General features: G+C 39.9%; 1 protein-coding gene across 1 annotated transcript; it reads right to left on the reverse strand.

The window, feature by feature from the left end:
- Window positions 1-753: 753 nt before the first annotated feature.
- On the reverse strand, window positions 754-16,256 carry LOC146683530 (uncharacterized). The gene is made up of 27 exons (XM_085445557.1): window positions 16,205-16,256; window positions 16,055-16,120; window positions 14,740-14,805; window positions 13,974-14,003; window positions 13,312-13,371; window positions 11,862-11,915; window positions 10,187-10,228; window positions 10,029-10,058; window positions 9,232-9,288; window positions 9,093-9,140; window positions 8,903-8,947; window positions 6,766-6,807; window positions 6,542-6,577; window positions 6,416-6,466; window positions 6,100-6,216; window positions 5,942-5,992; window positions 5,703-5,729; window positions 5,562-5,600; window positions 4,256-4,306; window positions 3,809-3,850; window positions 3,694-3,726; window positions 3,537-3,596; window positions 3,219-3,284; window positions 3,096-3,131; window positions 2,293-2,328; window positions 1,592-1,636; window positions 754-1,117 (listed from the first exon to the last, which is right to left on the reverse strand). The coding sequence occupies exons 1-27, from the start codon at window positions 16,254-16,256 to the stop codon at window positions 1,083-1,085; spliced, it is 1,317 nt and encodes a 438-aa protein (XP_085301683.1). The 3' UTR covers window positions 754-1,082.
- Between the last annotated feature and the right edge of the window lie 413 nt (window positions 16,257-16,669).

A 16,669-nucleotide genomic window follows, 5' to 3' on the forward strand; every position in this document is an offset into this window, starting at 1 on the left:
TGCAGCTGTATAAGCAATGGTGTTACATGAGAGTACTTAGATGTTTTTGTCAGAATCCTTGCTGCAGCATTTTGGACAATCTGCAGATGCTCCGGGGAGTTTTTGTTTACACATGTAAACAGTGATTCACAGTAGTCCAATTACGATGAAATGAATGCACGAATAACAATCTCCAGTTCAGAATGAGATACCATAGGGCTCAATTTAGAAATGTTTCTTAAATGATAGAAGCAGGATGTAGAACATGAGCAGAGAAAATTAAGGAGAATTTACAATCGCCTACATTGTAGAGGGTGACTTTGCCTCCAAACCTAAACAGGAAGATGAGTAAAGCAAATGGTTACAGTGGGATGAAGAACGTCTGGTGTTGTGGTGTTGTTCACGGGTCTAAAATCCTGTACCATTCATCTACCCTTACCTGGGCCCATAAAGACGGGAAATATTGGCATATTCCATGATGACTGATATGGGATGATCATGCTGGCCTCCAGTAATCTGTTTATAGTGTCATACTGGGGTCACCAGACCAGACCTTCACCAGGGTTCAGGGTGATGTGGACCTGGGCTTTGTCAACTAGATGGACATCATGTGGCGTGGTGGTCCAGATAGCAGAAGAAATGGAGTCTAAGAAACCTGGGGTTGTTCTTATTTTCTTCAATCAGTGATGAATAATAAGATTTATTCAGAGCTCACAAAATCCAGGACGACAGTTTAGTCACCAGTTTGGGCAAAAGACAAATTCTCAGTTTTGATGTTCAACAAACACATTTATTACAGAATTTTTAAACCATGTTTTACAATGAACATGTCACTTCCTTTTTGTCATCAGATCAAATCTGAATCAGCACACTGTTGAGACTAATTTTCTTTACTTTCCCTCCATGATTCTCTAAGACAAAATAAATGTGTATAAACCGACATTTTTAAATATTAAAAAAACAAACAAACAAAAAAACACCTGCTGCCATTCACTGGAGGGGCCTACAGCTAGTGGGAGGGGTCAGATTTCATTGGCCGTGCTGATTGGTCGGTACACTGGAAACGGTAACGCAGGAAGCGAACTCGCGGTTTGATGTGGAAGTCAGCAGGTATCCTCCAGTTCCACATTTTCTGTACCTGAACGAGAAACTAAGATTCAATGAAAAGCTTCACATGAGAACAATAAAAATAAAAACATTCCGAACAAACATATTAATTAACACACGTTTTCAACATGTTCCAGGATGTGTTTGCAAAGCTTCTCTGTTGCATGCTACAATAGACGGTTTAAATAATGGATCATATTTTGGATCATTTTTATACCCTCTGGTATGAGTTAAAACACATAATGAATTTATGTGGGGGTTTTTACTATCTGGATCTGGAGGGACAGATCTAACACATCCAGTACTGATGCTGCAGGGTTTTCATGACCCTGACATAAGGTTCTTTTAAATAAAAATCAGTTTCAGGGTTTGATGAACATTGAATACAAAGAAAGTGTAAACTAAACAGGAAACATCAGACTGCTCAGGACATCTTCAGTGATAGAGAAAATGTATTAAATGAAATATTGTAAAGATTCGAGTCAAGAGTGTGATGATAACAAACCTTCAGGACCCTGACCAGATGGGTTGTACTGTTCAGTAACTGAACCTGCAGAGAACAAGCAGAACCAAGAAAAGAGAAAGAACAAGCCTTCAGCACCTGATCTCATATCAGATACAAACAGCAAAATATCCTTTAACCAAAAAATGGGACCCCAAACCGCATCCAGCACACCTTTGAACCTTCTGGGGCACAGATGCAAAGGAGAAAGTACACTTGGAGGGAAGAATTCTCTTCATCCAATCTGCAATTTATTTATTTATTTATTTTTTTTACAAAAATACTGATATTAACAACCAAAGAAGAAACTTATCTTAGCATTAACCCAGGCTTGAAAAGCTTAAGCCCCTCCCCCTGAAGAAACTATGCAATCATTAGTCAGTGGTCTGATATACTAGATGTTTTTACCCTGAGGATGACAAAGATTTCTTACTTATTACCTCTGATGCTTTTATACAAAAATCACAAATACAGAATCCCCCCAATGTGTGTGTTTTTAACTACTTGGTAAGATTACAATTCCCCGCTAGTACATAGAAGCCATGGAATACATGGAATTTTCCAATATGGTGGCAATGTGGAAAAGAGCATATGCAGTCTTAGTCCTCTAGAGGGCATAGGTTTCCACGTGACATACAGGCTCTGTCCGTATTTCAGGTATGTGTTCTAAACCTTTTAAAGCTGTGAACATTTTTAAGACTTACCAGCCATCTGTGTGTGATCTGTCACAGCTGGAGGACCTGCAAAAGAAAAAAACGACACACACATTGTGTAGTCAGTGGGTGTTGACACACCCACAAAGAGACACAGACCTACAGCAGAATAAGAACAGACACTCTGAAACATGAACTCAATCCCAGTCAGTCACAAACACTAAACCTCACAACTTGATCTTCTCCTGCGTTTGAATGTGAGTTTATTAACGGGAATGAGCCAGAACCTCGTGATAGACCACATGACACTGATCTACACCTTTCTCAGCGATGCTGCTTTGTTTCATGCTCACACTTTAAACTGCCGGATTTGTAAGAGTGTCTGTGAGGGTTCTCAGTCACCCAGGTCATCGTAATGGAAGGAGCTTGGAAAGAAAAGCGTCTGGACAGTGGGATACTCCCACTGGGTTTAAATCTGGGACTCTCCACAATTTGACCCTTAGAACTGAAGAAGCTTCTCGGATGAGAGGTGAAATGTCTTCAAGCAACTTAAAGAAGTCCAGACGTTTTTCTTTCCAAGCTCCTTAGACCTCACCCTTCAGAGGTGACAAAGGACATCTAGGGTTTTTTTTTTTAAACAGCATCAATAAGCAAAGATCAAAGAAATGATCAAAACATGATCAATAAACCTTTTTTTTTTTAACTTCGATTACTTCGATTAATTGCGGGCTCCCTCTAAGTGTATAAAGAGCATGTTGCATACTTGGCTTTGTGACAACCCTTGTGAGTTAGGGCAAGTTGCTGGAATTGGACTGTTTTTTTTTTTAGGTGGGAATAGGTATAGTAGAACTTACTAGAGTCGAGAAGCCTTCCTGTATGATCTGTTGCAACTGAAACACACAGAACATACATCTGACCTTTGACCTCTCACCTGTCTGTTAATTAACTGTTAGTATATTGAAGGGAGATGGACATACCTGTATCTGTCCCAGAGAAGTCTGCTGTCATGGTAACCAGATCTGTGTGAGGGTGAATGCCTGAAACTGAATAAAGCAGAGGAGAATCAGACAGGAAAATGTAAACCTAGATATACAGACAAATGTACAGACAGGTGTACAGAAGCAGACAGATGCAAAAGCTGACCTACAGAAAGACAGGCAGATGTACAGATAGATTTACAGTCAGGCAGACAGAAAGACAGATGTAGAGACAGACGGCCATACACAAAGATATGCACACAAATGCACAAAGAGAACCAGGGACAACTGTAAAGACAAATGTAAAGATATGTGTACCTGGGTTATGTGTCTGTGTGACATCGACAGACGCAGTTTGGATCATAATGGATGGAGACTCTGTAACACATGATCATGTGACAGAAAGTGGATAACCCCCCTCTCCCACACCGGATTATGAACCAATGAGCTTCATAGTCATAGTAAGTAGTAGTACCTGTGACATCATGCCCGAATCCAAGACCTGAAGCTAGAAATAACAGAACACAGAGCTTCATCCATTACTAACACTGTTTATCAGTAAACAGCTTTTTTTGATCTGTTCACCTCACCTGTGAGATTGACGTTAATCCTGGTTACTGACTCTGCACCACCTGATGACATCATCAGCACATTTTTATTTATCACATTATTTCACTGATCATTTAAAATACAATCCTGATTCCAGATTAACGACTGGATAAGGTGACTCGGGTGTGGTTTCCAGTTATTCTGCACTTTGGCTGTTATCCTGTACTTCCTGTACGCCTTGTCTTTGACTGAAAATTGTATAACTTAAAATGTGAGGCTATTTTTGTAAGAAGTGTTCAAACCATTTAAAGAGCTTCATGTTGAGCAGTACCACTCCCTGACCTGGTGACGTAAACATTACATACTCCGGACTTTTAGCTTCTTTTAGCTCATAATGTTAACAGTTTACTAGTCTAACGATGGAACAATGGAGACACTGAATTCCAACATATAATCTGGTATAAATAATTAGCTTGATTAGACTGTACCTGTGAGATCAGTATAAAGATCGCTGAAGGAAACCAGTTTTTCTGTCTCTGCTGCAGAAACACAAACAGCAAAGTTAAACTGCAGAAACAAATGTTGGCGATGAAGGTGGTGTGAGGAGTATCTAAGGGGGTGATCTGAGCCAGGAATCCTTCTGAACCCACTATCTGACTTTTCAACAAATGTCTTATGTTCACCTGTGTTCAAATGAAGAATCACTAAATTGATACAGAGGGCTTTTGCTTTTTGAAGATGAGGTAGTACTGTTGTTTTTTTCAGAACATGACCATTATCTTACACCAGGGCCAAGCTGAGAATCAGCACCTCCTTCTCTGAAGCCATGGTCCTCTGCGAGAAGATGGTGGATTACTCCCTCCGTGTTGCTGCTCCAAGTGAGGAAGTTAAGTATTTCAGGATCTTAATCTTGAGTGATGATTGAGATGGACCAGTGGATGAGTGCAATTGCAGTTCTCTTCCAAGTATCCTTATCACGGTAACGGGGGGGCATTCACACTTTAGCATCACCTATTAACTTAATCCCACTAATTGCATATCTTTGAACTGTGGGAAGAAGCGTGGGAAAAACATACAACCAGCCAAATGGTGGAGTCGAATGCAGGCAACAGTGCTAACCACCATACTACTGTGCTGCCCAGTAAGTAACATTCACAGATCATTTTCTGTGGAACAAGAGTCACGAGACCTTTGTTATTGATCAGATACAGCCAACACTACCACTTTTATGTAAACATACAGGGGAAACCCTGGGCTAATGTGACAGATAGTAAGTTTCATGTGAACGTTTATCCAGATCATAAATCTTATGGTAAGTGAATCCAGATAAGGGAAAGATACGTTCCTTCATAGCAACTGATCACAGTCAAGTAAGGCGGGTCTTTAATGTATTCTTTTGTTTTTCTTTTTTCCCCCCTTCACATATGACCTGTTGGAGTTTTTTCTTTTAAATTTTGCCTTTTGCAAACGCAGAGTGTATGAATAATGCCTGTTTCCGATTAAAGATGGGATTTTCTTCTTCCTTTTTTGGGGTCCTCTGTTCCATGATTCATTTATTTATGAAGAAAATCAAAGAGGTAATATATCTCATCTGGCCTGTGAGAGACTCTTAATTCTCAGGGAGGAACTGGAAGATACTGTTGAGGAGAATAATGTGTGGAGCTTAGCCTGCTGCTACCGTGAATGGACAAATCATCGAGGTGGGTGACAGATGGATAGTCTGGTCTACTCAGGTGTGTTCTGTTGCAGATCTGAATGTTTTTATCGAAGTGAACTAAAATGGTGAACGTTTACCTCCATTTGTGTCTGTCAACAGGGTCTGTCGACCGTTTCCTAAACAACACAAAGTAAATTCAGAAAATCAAACAATAATTACATAGTTGAAGGTATTTTTATATGCAGTAAATTTAAGAGCATGAAGCTCTGAGGAATTACCATTAGTATCAGCTGAATCAGCTGCATCTGTGAGGACAAATACAGCACCAATATGAAATATGGTCAACAGATAATGAAGGATCGGGACTATTGATATTTTCCTTAGTTCAGGTGCCAGATAATGTGTCTTTTTTTAAATTTAAGTTTAGAAAAAAAAGAAACAACATTGAAACGTCTACAGTGGAGCTGATGTAAAGTTTAAAACCTTTGGGATTACATTTATGCTAGTGTGAGATCACCTTTCTGGTCTCTGAGAGCTTCAATGTGCGTTGAGGATGAAGACACTGCCCCTGAAAAGGAAAAAGATGCTGTTTTACTTTACTAAATAAGAGATGAAGGAAAACTTCAGAGTAAAAGTTAATCTGGTTTTCAGAGTAAAAGTCTTTCCTCTCACAACCTGCAGAGTGGGAGGAGCCAGAGACAGAGCTGGGTAATGATTGGTCAGGTCCTGAACTCAGGAAAGTTTGATCTGGTCCTGGCTGATCAACGGTGGTATCAGAATGATGAACAAGATCTTCAATACCAGGAAACAGGAGGTAGGAAAGATTAACAAGCAAGGAAAGGAAACAGCAGAGATACAAACACAGATGCTGTGTTTGAACTGCCACTAGCAGCTACATAATGCTTTTGGCTGAATAAAAAATAATTGGACAGTTCAAAAACGTCATGTGATATATTTGGATGACGTTAGTGGGGGAGGAGTCTGTACTCACCTGCAAGTGAGTTCAGACTGTTCTGATCTGCATGTGGAGTTGCTGTCACACCTGAACCAAAAGAAAAACATCAACCAGCGTGATTTGTCCAATTTCAGACATTATTAAATGAAGAGGAAGTCATACCTGAAGGCTCCAGGTGAGAGGGTGCTGTCATGTTACCTGTGATAATTCAGAAACAAAAAGCAAAACAATAATTAACACCAATATCAAACAATCAAAAAAGAACAAACAAACAACAACAACAACAAACCCTAAATCACATCAGAGCCCTTTCCCCCAGCTTTAGTAGTCATGGTTAAGTTCACTAATCAAAGAATCACTTTAAGTGTTTCAGAAAGAAATCAAACCTGGGATGTTAACGTGACCATCTGGACCGAAAGCATCACCACCTAAAAACACAGAAACATTCCACTACAATAAAATACAGAATTATGTTTATTGTGTTTCTTCTTGGCTCAGACATCTGACAGGTATACTGCAAAACGACATTAATGGCTTTTTATCTGTGTCTTGTCTTTATATCTCATGAAAGAGGCTCTCTTTTCATATGAAAATATCACCTGATCAGCAAAATGTTATATTCAGAGTTTTGGTTTGAATCAACCACATTGTCACTGTTTATTTTTATTTATTTTTATTATTTCCAGCATGTTTTGAGTGTAATAGAGATTCTCTGCCGTGGGAATATGTTTTATATGTGTGGTAAATCATACCATACTCACCAAATGAAGCACAAGCTGTGCACCACATTGTCACAAGAATGTGTTCATGTGATTATTTAGAAAATGTGTGAATATTGTTCTACTTGATTGTGATTTCCTGCTAAGTCTCATCGATGGCAAGAACACCTGTTCAACCAATCACATTCATTCACTCTGATCTGATTTCCATGTCTCCTTCATCAGGCTGTGGGACAGGAAGCCTTTTTTTTTATATATATAATTGTTTATTTTATTTTCACTTGCTACACACGGGACAGACATGACTGGGGGAAAGAAAAGGGAGAATGAAAGAGAGGTAGGGGAAGAGCGAACAGCGGGGAAGAGGAACAGTGATAAAGGGCAAAAAACAAAACAAACAAAACAAACAGACAAAAAATACATATATCAAACAAGCAAAAAAAGGAGAGCAATATAAGCTACCTGCATTTAGCTACCTGCCAGAGAGCAGCAGGTAGCAGGAAGCCTTAATAGATCCAATTTTAGATCTCACAACTAAGGTGCAGCTGTCACCGAGATGTATTTTGTTTTTTTCTTTATAATTGGTCTTATTCTGATTTTAGTGTTTATTTGTGAGTGTGGTTCTGATTATATTTGCATGATTTTATTCTGATATTTGTATTGCATGTTTTTAGTGTTTTTTTTTTTTTTTTTTGCATGCTATTGTTTTAATCCACTGTGGACTCTGGACAGTTAGCAAATAGCAGGCGTCTGTTGAGGTGTGGGTGTGGCCTATCAGCTGGGGAAAGGACTTGTTTAAAGAAAGTTGGCTGAGCAAGGGGAAGGGCCAGATATGACATGGCTATTAGCCAGGTCAGACGATGGTTCTGGCCAGTATGTTTATTTACAGGGCGAAGCAGCGAGCGAGAGACTCGAGTGCGGAGTGCAAGCTGGGTTGTGATGTGGGGTGCCCAGTGGAGGGATGAGGTGGTCCCCACTTCAGAAGAGGAATTCCTCTGTTTAACTTTTACATATAAGGAACATTGGTATTGGGTTGTAGGACAATTGAATTGCTGGACTGTGTGGGATTTTACTGTACAAAGAACATTTTATTGTAGTTTTAAGAATTGTTTTTATTTGTTCTTGGGGGATTTTAGGGTACCAAGAACATTTTATTGCATACGTTTTTTAGAATTTTGTTTGCTTTTATTCCTGCTTTCCACCTCCATGAATAAACTTTTTCTTGTTAGACTTGTAGTCTCTGTGCCCTGGGAATCTGATCCCCTTTTATTTAAAGAACTTCCTGTAACACAATTTGGCTCACCAGTTTTAGTGTCTACAGAAATAAACAGCAGCATTGACCATACTCATAGGTAAAATAATTAGCTGTCATTAAAATATTTTACTGCTCTGTGACATACATCCCCATCTTGCTCTATGTGATATTTTTATATTCTTCCTTGACGTTTTAATCATCATCATCATCATCATCTGATAATGTGTCACTCACAAATGACCATGATCTGTGAAATAACCCATTTTGTCTGAGGGCTCTCAGGGAGTGAAGCAGAGAGCCTGGCCTAACAAAGAAGACTAATAATCTGATCATCATTATCTCTGACTGGGGTTTAAGGTTTTATTGAGCCCGCTACTGCAGAGAAAGCCTGTTTGTGTTGAAACTCGCCACATCCCTCTGTGAGTCAGAGCTGGAGCAAAAGACCAAAAGAGTCAGTGTGTATCTGGAATGACCTCAGATTTTATCATCAAATCAAGCTTCAGATTTAAGAAAATTATTGGTTTGTAAAATGAGAGCAGCTGAACTTACCCATCATGCCAAGCAGGAAGTCATGGCTAGATGGCTCTATGGATCCTAAAGGAGAAAAAGTCAATGACAGCTGCTGAGAGATTCCTCCTTAAAGCCATAGAAGTGTTCTTTGCCTTTGTAGCACTTAAAAATCTGACTTGGATCTGATGAAGTAAAAGTGATGTCACAGACACCTCACCTGGACACTCACCTGTAAGACCCAGGTGAGAAACGTCACCCTGAAAGAATCCCACAGCATCTGGAAAAGAGAGTTGAACTTAATGTCTCTGAGCTTCTTAAAAAATAGGTTTCACCTGTCTCCCTTGTAGCCCCTCTCCATACCGCATTACCTGTCTGACTGCCAACTCCACCCCCTCCTCCTCCATTCAGGAGCTTCTGTCCATTACCTCGAAAAAACAAAACAAAACAAGAATTGATAATTTTTTGAAGAGATTGTAAGATCTTTCGTCTGGACTTCTTTAAGTTGCTTGAAGATGTTTCACCTCTCATCCGAGAAGCTTATTCTGTTCTAGAGTCAAATGGTGGAGAGTCCCAGGTTTAAGCCCTGTGGGTGTTTCCCCATGAGAGGGACAATGGCATCTAAAGGACAAAGGTCACTCTTTCGAAGATGCCAATGCCATCTATGTCCACTGTGAACGACCATCCTTGAACAGAGGCGGTGGGTTACGACACCAACTGTCTACCATCTATAATCCAGATCGCTTCCCAGACGCCTTAACGCCCACTCACGTCCTTGGCCATTTGACCTCAGGAAATCACATAATAGGATGGAGCTTGGTTTCACAATGAGCTCACCAAAAACCTTGGCTGATTGTGACCTACACCCGTTTTCACACCTTGGTTCGTGTGATTAGGTAGAGGATCAATAGGGGGTCTGTTGTCCTTCTTGGGGGGATACTCCCACAGGGCTTAAATCTGGGGCTCTCCACCATTTGACCCAAGAACTGAAGAAGCTTCTCGGATGAGAGGTGAAACCTCTTCAAGGAAACTTAAAGAAGTCCAGATGCTTTTCTTTCCAAGCTCCTTAGACTACAATGAACTGAGAATCTTCACAGACATATTGAAAGGTCTTCAACTCAATGATCTATTGATTGGTCTCTGTTTGAGGGATTTGAAAGCTACTTACTGTTGGTCTCTGAGCCAGCTCCTGCAGAACCTGCAGACAAAGACCAGGTTTAAAGATGTGAAGCTTTCTATGCTAAAGGGCTCGTACAGTCAGCTGTTGTGCTGAGCTTAATGAATCAATAATTCTCAAAATGCCAGCAGAGTAATAATTGGACTTACCATTTGTTTCTGTGTGAGATAAAGCAGAGGAATGCTTGTCTCCTTAAAACACAGAAATCATCGATTAACACACCTTCTCATTTAATGGACTTTCTTTATTTTTACTATTTTTGCCTTGTAGATACATACTGAAGACATCAAATATGTGAAGCAAGACATATGGAATTATTAAGCAAAGAAAAAAATGATAAATAACTCTAAATATGTCTTATAGTTTAGATTCCTTTGCTTTGTTGACAGTGCTGCAAACCCTTGGCCTTCTCTCAGTGAGCTTCATGAGTAGTCACCTGATATGGGTTTCACTTCACAGGTGTGCCTCGTCAGGGTTTATTTGTGGCATTTATTGCCTTCTTAATGGGGTTGGGACATTCATGTTATGCAGCACCTCAGATAAATGCCCACAGTTCCAGAAGCAGACACATCTCTACATCAACTGTTCAGAGGAGACTGTACAAATGAGGTCTTTATGGTCAACAAGCTGCTAAGAAACCACTACTAAGGAAAAGCAACAAGCAGAAAAGATTTGTTTCAGGTCATGAAACACAAGGAATGGACATCAGATGTGTAGAAATCTGCTTTCCTTTGATGAGTCCAAATTTTAGATCTTTAGTTCCACCCGCTGTGAAAGGATGCTCTCTACTACTACTACATGGTTACCACCATGAAGGAAGAGGTGTGATGGTGTGGTGGTGAACCGACCAAAATGACTCCAAGACCGCAGCAACGACTCATTCAAGAGGTCATAAGACCCCAGAACAACTTTCAAAGAACTTCAGGCTTCACGTGCCACAGTTAAGGTTCATGACTCTACAAGACGGGGAAAAAAGAGAGTTCCGAGATGATAACCTCTGCTCACAAATACTGTGGATTAATGAGACAAAAGTTGAACCTTTTGGAAAGGTGTATGTCCAGTACATCTGGCATAAAAGTAACAGAATTTCAGAGAATGAACATCACGCCAACAGTAAAATATGATGCCGGTATGGTGATGGTCTGGGACTGCTTACTGCCTCAGGACCTGGAAGACTTGCTGTGGTAAATGGAACAATGAATTCAGCTGTCTACCAAAACGACCTGAAGGAGGATGTCTGGCCATCTGCTTGTGATCTCAAGCCGAAGTGCAGTTGGGTTCTGCAGCAGGATAATGATCCAAAACACACCAGCAAATCCACCTCTGAATGGCTTAAGAAAAATAAAGCGAAGACTTTAGAGGGGCCTAGTCAAATTTCTGACCTGAATCTGGTTGAGATGAGGGGTGACCTTAAAAAGGTGGTTCAGGCTTGAAAACCCTTCACTGTGGGTGAATTACAACAATTCTGCAAAGATGAGAGGGAAGTCCTCCACAGCATTTATTTCCAGTTATCGCAAACACTAGACTGCAGTTATTACTGCTTAGGTTTTTCCAACCAGTTATTAGGTTTAGGGGGTAATCACTTTTTCACACAGAGCCACATAGGCTTGGATTTGTTTCCCCCTAATGATAAACACCTTAATTCTTGTGTTTACGTTTTTGTAATGTCATGATGCCATTTGATGATGATTTCAGTGTTTTGACATGAAGTTTTGTTCCATCCAAATGCATACAGGTCGCATATAGTTATTGACTGCACCCTGTTTGTTCTTCAAAATAAAAGTCCACATATCTGCCATTTTTTAAAAAGCCCAGGCTGTTTACCTGCAGAATGGATCAAAGCTGTGGAAACATCAGAGATCTCAGCTGCTGCAGAACCTGTAACAACAGGAGCAGTTTTAGCTTCTAAATACAAAAAAAGTAAAATGGTCAGATGTTCAAAGCCCTTACAGACCGTGCAATGAACTTATGTCTTGAGCACAGGAAGCATTGTCTAACACTTCCATGTGAGAATGTTTCCAGTAATGGTGGCCAAGTGTGTATCAGAGCAAGACAAAGAGATCCTGGCCATGAATTCTGAGTAGAAAAAAACAACTGGTGTTGCAATATTAGTATTGAAAAATCCCAACACAGGATTGTAGAGAACCACTGATGGTGAGTACAGCCCAATTACATTCTGGATGATGGTGAAATGGTGTGGCCAGCCATGCGATTGGATTGTGGGAGATCTCTGAAGGGCTGAGTCAAGCTATTCCTTGGGATTCAGATGTTTTATTAGTCCTATCCGGGTAGTAGATGGGTAGTTGTGCTTTAAAGCACTGCTTTGAAGGGACACACACGTCCTTACAGGCACTGCTTTTTGGGTCACAAGGAACGTTAAAAGACAATTCAGACTGGACTTCTGTCATTCTACAACAGGAAGACTTTATTTTGTTTTATTAATTTCATTTAATTTCATTTCTCCTTTTATTTTGTTTGTTTTACACCTATGAAGAGCAGGTGTTATTTTCCAGGTTGTGTGACTGTGTACTGTGTATTGTTTATGAGCTTTCCTAAGGTAACAAGTTCCCAGTTGTTCACTTCAGTGATGACTTTTTTCCTGAGACCCTAAAATCAAAACCTCCTTCCAAACCTACGTAGATATTTGGAGTCTGTGTTGAAATTGATATTGCAGTACAATAAGAGGTGGCTGTAGCTCAGGAGATAGAGCAGGTCACCTACTAATAGGGAGCTTGGTCGTTTGAGCCTTGTCTGATCCAGTCTGCATGCAAATACAGGCCAAAGACATTTGCCAAGATATTAACCCCACTTGAGAGCAACCAAGAGTATAAATATGTGTGAATGTTAGATAGAAACACTTACATAGGAATAGCATAAGTAAAAAGTGCTTATGAGAATGGATGAATGGGACAAGTTGTAGAACCTGCTTTGTGCTCAGAGTAGAAAAACGCTATAGAATCCATCTAATCTTTACTGGTCCTGAGTAGAGGCACTACACTGTATTGATGTAGCAAAATGACTGGATAGTTCAACCGTTGTAAAGAGGTTGGAGTGTAACATGTCTCTTAAAAGTATTAAATTGCCACACAGATTTCTGTGCGATCCTTTAAGTAGGGAGTGTTTCCACTGATGAGACTGTAACCTAACAAAAGTCAGAGAAGTGATCAGAGCAGAGTGACTGAAATCTGATTACCATTCAAATCAAACATTTTACTGTCTAAGATGTTCATATTTGTCATCGCGTTTCTCTCTGGATGAGATTCACCTGGTTTACCTGCTGAGCTTCCGGCTGTTCCTTCATGTGTTCTTCCCCCTGCTGTTTGACCACTGGAAGCTGAAAATAAACATCATTTTTAAACAAGTATATTTGCTCTCAGACCGTAGAGTTAGAATGGAAGTAGAATAGAAGGCAGAGCCTTCTGCTTTCAGGCCCCTCTTCTGTGAAACCAGCAACCAGTTTGGATTCAGGAGACAGACACCCTGTCTATTTTTAAGATTAGGCTTAAAACTTTCCTCTTTGATAATGGAAATAGTCAGTTGAGCCTGACTGCTAGTTATGTTATAATAGCCTCAGATTGCTGGGGGCTTCCCATGATGCAGTTTCTGGGATTTGACGTTGAGTGTTTTTTCTAATGATAACTGTCAGGGTGTACAGCAGGCTCTGAGAAAAACAGTAAACCGTCATGAATTTTCAACTCTTACTTATTTTGTTTCGTGAACCTTAGTTTAACAACTAAATGTCAGAGAAGCTCTGTTTTCTATGACTACACAAGGTCCCAAAGCCAAAAGCCTAACACAGAACACAGAAATATCAGTAATATTTCAATCAAATAAGAGAATGTCTCTCAATAAAGTTGGGATAGACTCTGATAAGCTATCAGCATTCTGTACTTTTCTCTAACATCTTCAAGAAACTATACATTTAGCTGAACTTACCACTTAGATCCTGAATGTCAGAGGAGACACCTGCAGAGAAAATACACCTGAGTCAAACCACGCATGTCACCAAAAACTCATCTTCATGTTTTCTTGCTGAAAAACACATTTATAATCTTTACTTCCATAAAAAAGAAGCACGATTTTATCATAAAACATTTACATTTCTTCCTCAATATTCGCTTGTGTGAAATACAAAAACTAAATATTATTTTTCAGTACTTTCTAACATAATGGTGATTTCATATTTCTTTTAAAAATGAACAGTCTGGGAGCGCTAGTTTGGCTCAATGCATGGAGCGGGCAACCACATGCCATACTACTGAGAGCTGGCCTGGGTTTGAGTCCGACCCGCGGCCACATGCCTTCTTCCTTCTCTCTCTGCTCCTGCCTTCCTGTCTTCTCTTCACTGTGTTTATCAAATAAAGCTAAAAAATGAACAGGCAGTAGATTATTACAGTTAGCTGAAATTAGACTGTACACAGCTACATATGAATATAAGAAACACAAACTAAGAGTTTTAGTCTCTCAAAGACTGCAGAGACTTCACTTCTTGTGTTTAGTAACATATTTGCTACTTTTGCTTTTGCAGAGTTTGTCCTGTACGTGATGCCGTGGTTCTGGACATCCTGCAGTAACCTGAGGAGCTCAGGAAGTGGGTAATCCTGGTCTGAAAAGCAGCCAGTTAATCTGGATTAAACCTGAGACCAGTTGGAACAAACAAAAAAACTATTCAGGAAGGAAAAACCTGATCAGGTCTACTCACCTGAACCCCCAGCAGCCCCCACTGCCACCACCGTTGCCGTGGTGGTCCGCTGCCCACCAAATGCTCCTGCAGGAGGGGGAGGAGCAAACTGTCAGGTGTTCGGCATGAATGAAGCTTGTGTTTCCAGATATTATTATAAACCTAAAGGCATCATTTGAGCTTCATTCTGTGACACATTTAGATAAGACTGAAAAACATATATTACACACAGATTTTTAAAGAGATGTTTATAAGGTTCTCACGTCACGTTCATTTAAACAGTCTGATGTTTGAACTTTTCATTTCTTTGTGTTTATGCAGGTTTATAAGATAATACTACAGGGCAAAGGTCACAGTGTGTTTTGCCTCTCACCCCCAATCTTATCTTGACTCTTGGAGTCATCATCATCTGGAAAGAGAAGACATCCAACATTTATGTCTAATTAGAAGTTTTAAACAAATGTCACACTTCTCTGTTTTAGTGTCTTTTTATTTCTGCTCTGACTTTTGACCTCTGACTCCTTCTACCTTTCCCCTATGCGCGTATGTCACCTAGCTTAGCATTAACACATGTGCTGCACTCACTGCTTCACGAAGATTTATGATTTCTAATATTTCATTTACTGGACAGAGGCCACGCATCCTACAGGAGTTACACTGAAATTAATTCAGTCAAACACAAACAAATTAACAATAAACAAAGAAAACCTATATTATCTTGACCCGGATGTAGTGATTTGTGTCAGTAAAAACATTTTAGTACACAAATGAGAGATAGGTGATGTTCTGAGGACTGAGTACTGTGAAAAAGCTGTTGGATTTTGTCATTTTTCCCTCAAAAACAGCAAACACCACCTTCTCCAAACCTTCACTGTCAGCCCTACAGTCTCACACCCACTCTACTTTGAACAGGGACCCGAAGAGGGGTCATTGAGAATGTCTCACACACATTTACTCACCCAAACAAACCCCAAGAACCAACACCAGGTAATGTTTGGCAAACACTGATTACCTAAGGTTATGTCATGGTTATATAGTGTTTCATTAATAAAGAAAGAATCTCACTGCCTGAAGAGTTATTTTAAAAAGCTTTGTGACTGAAATGTGTGACATGTTTGTGTCTTTATGATAAGTTTAAACCGGTTTGAAAAGATCACAGACGATGATGCTGTTGTTCACTCTGAGGTTTGTGTGAGGGTCAGGTTCCATTCGTGTGACCTCAGTTTGGTTTCATTTTGTCATCAGTATAAACTCTGAGTTTATGCTTCATGAACAATTTGACACGAATCTGCTTTTCACGATAAAAGCTGGCTTCTCTCACACACACAAGGCCTACCCTCCTCCTCCTCGGACACCTCCCCCTCCTCTGTGGCCTCAACCTCCACCTCCTCCAGCTCCTTCTCTGGAAGACACACAGAAAGTCTTCTCTCCAAACAGAAATAATAAAATGAAATAAGATACAAAACATAGCTTCTCTTTTTTTTACCCTCCAAGGGAGCGGTAGAAACTGCTGTTGTCAAAAAGACGGCCATGGACATGATCAATAGATTTCTGTTGTGACAGAGGAGATTAATCAGTACTGACCAACACTGTCAGAATCAGCCTCACATACACTCATCAATAAGATACAGGGACAATACAATAATCAGCACCAATAAACCTCATCAATGATCATTAGTAATGAGTTCATTTCTGCTGAAATCAATCAATACACAAACCACTGTCAATATAATCAATACCATCACCACGTGGAATGAGGATGGCTGAACTCTGATTGGATCAAAAAACAAGAAACTTTTTTAGTGATCTGATTGGACAAATGAGCTGACAGTCAAAAACAGTCAGTAATAATCTGCATCCAGTCAGGATGAAGTAATACCAATGATTTCATGAAGCACAGCAGAACTGCAAAAGTACTAAAGTATTACAACACCGACATGCAGCAGTGTTT

Source organism: Copadichromis virginalis, linkage group LG22 (assembly GCF_057382275.1).
Source record: "Copadichromis virginalis isolate Kocher_CV1m ecotype Utaka linkage group LG22, C_Virginalis_male_GT1.1, whole genome shotgun sequence".
Taxonomy (NCBI): Eukaryota; Metazoa; Chordata; class Actinopteri; order Cichliformes; family Cichlidae; genus Copadichromis; species Copadichromis virginalis.

Coding starts and splice junctions, on each gene's coding strand:
- LOC146683530 (XM_085445557.1), bottom strand. CDS start 16,256: ATGTCCATGGCCGTCTTTTTGACAACAGCAGTTTCTACCGCTCCCTTG. Junction 6,808..8,902: donor CTTCCTGCTTGGCATGATGG/GTAAGTTCAGCT, acceptor CTGTGTTTTTAG/GTGGTGATGCTTTCGGTCCA. Junction 5,730..5,941: donor AGCTCTCAGAGACCAGAAAG/GTGATCTCACAC, acceptor TTGTCCTCACAG/ATGCAGCTGATTCAGCTGAT.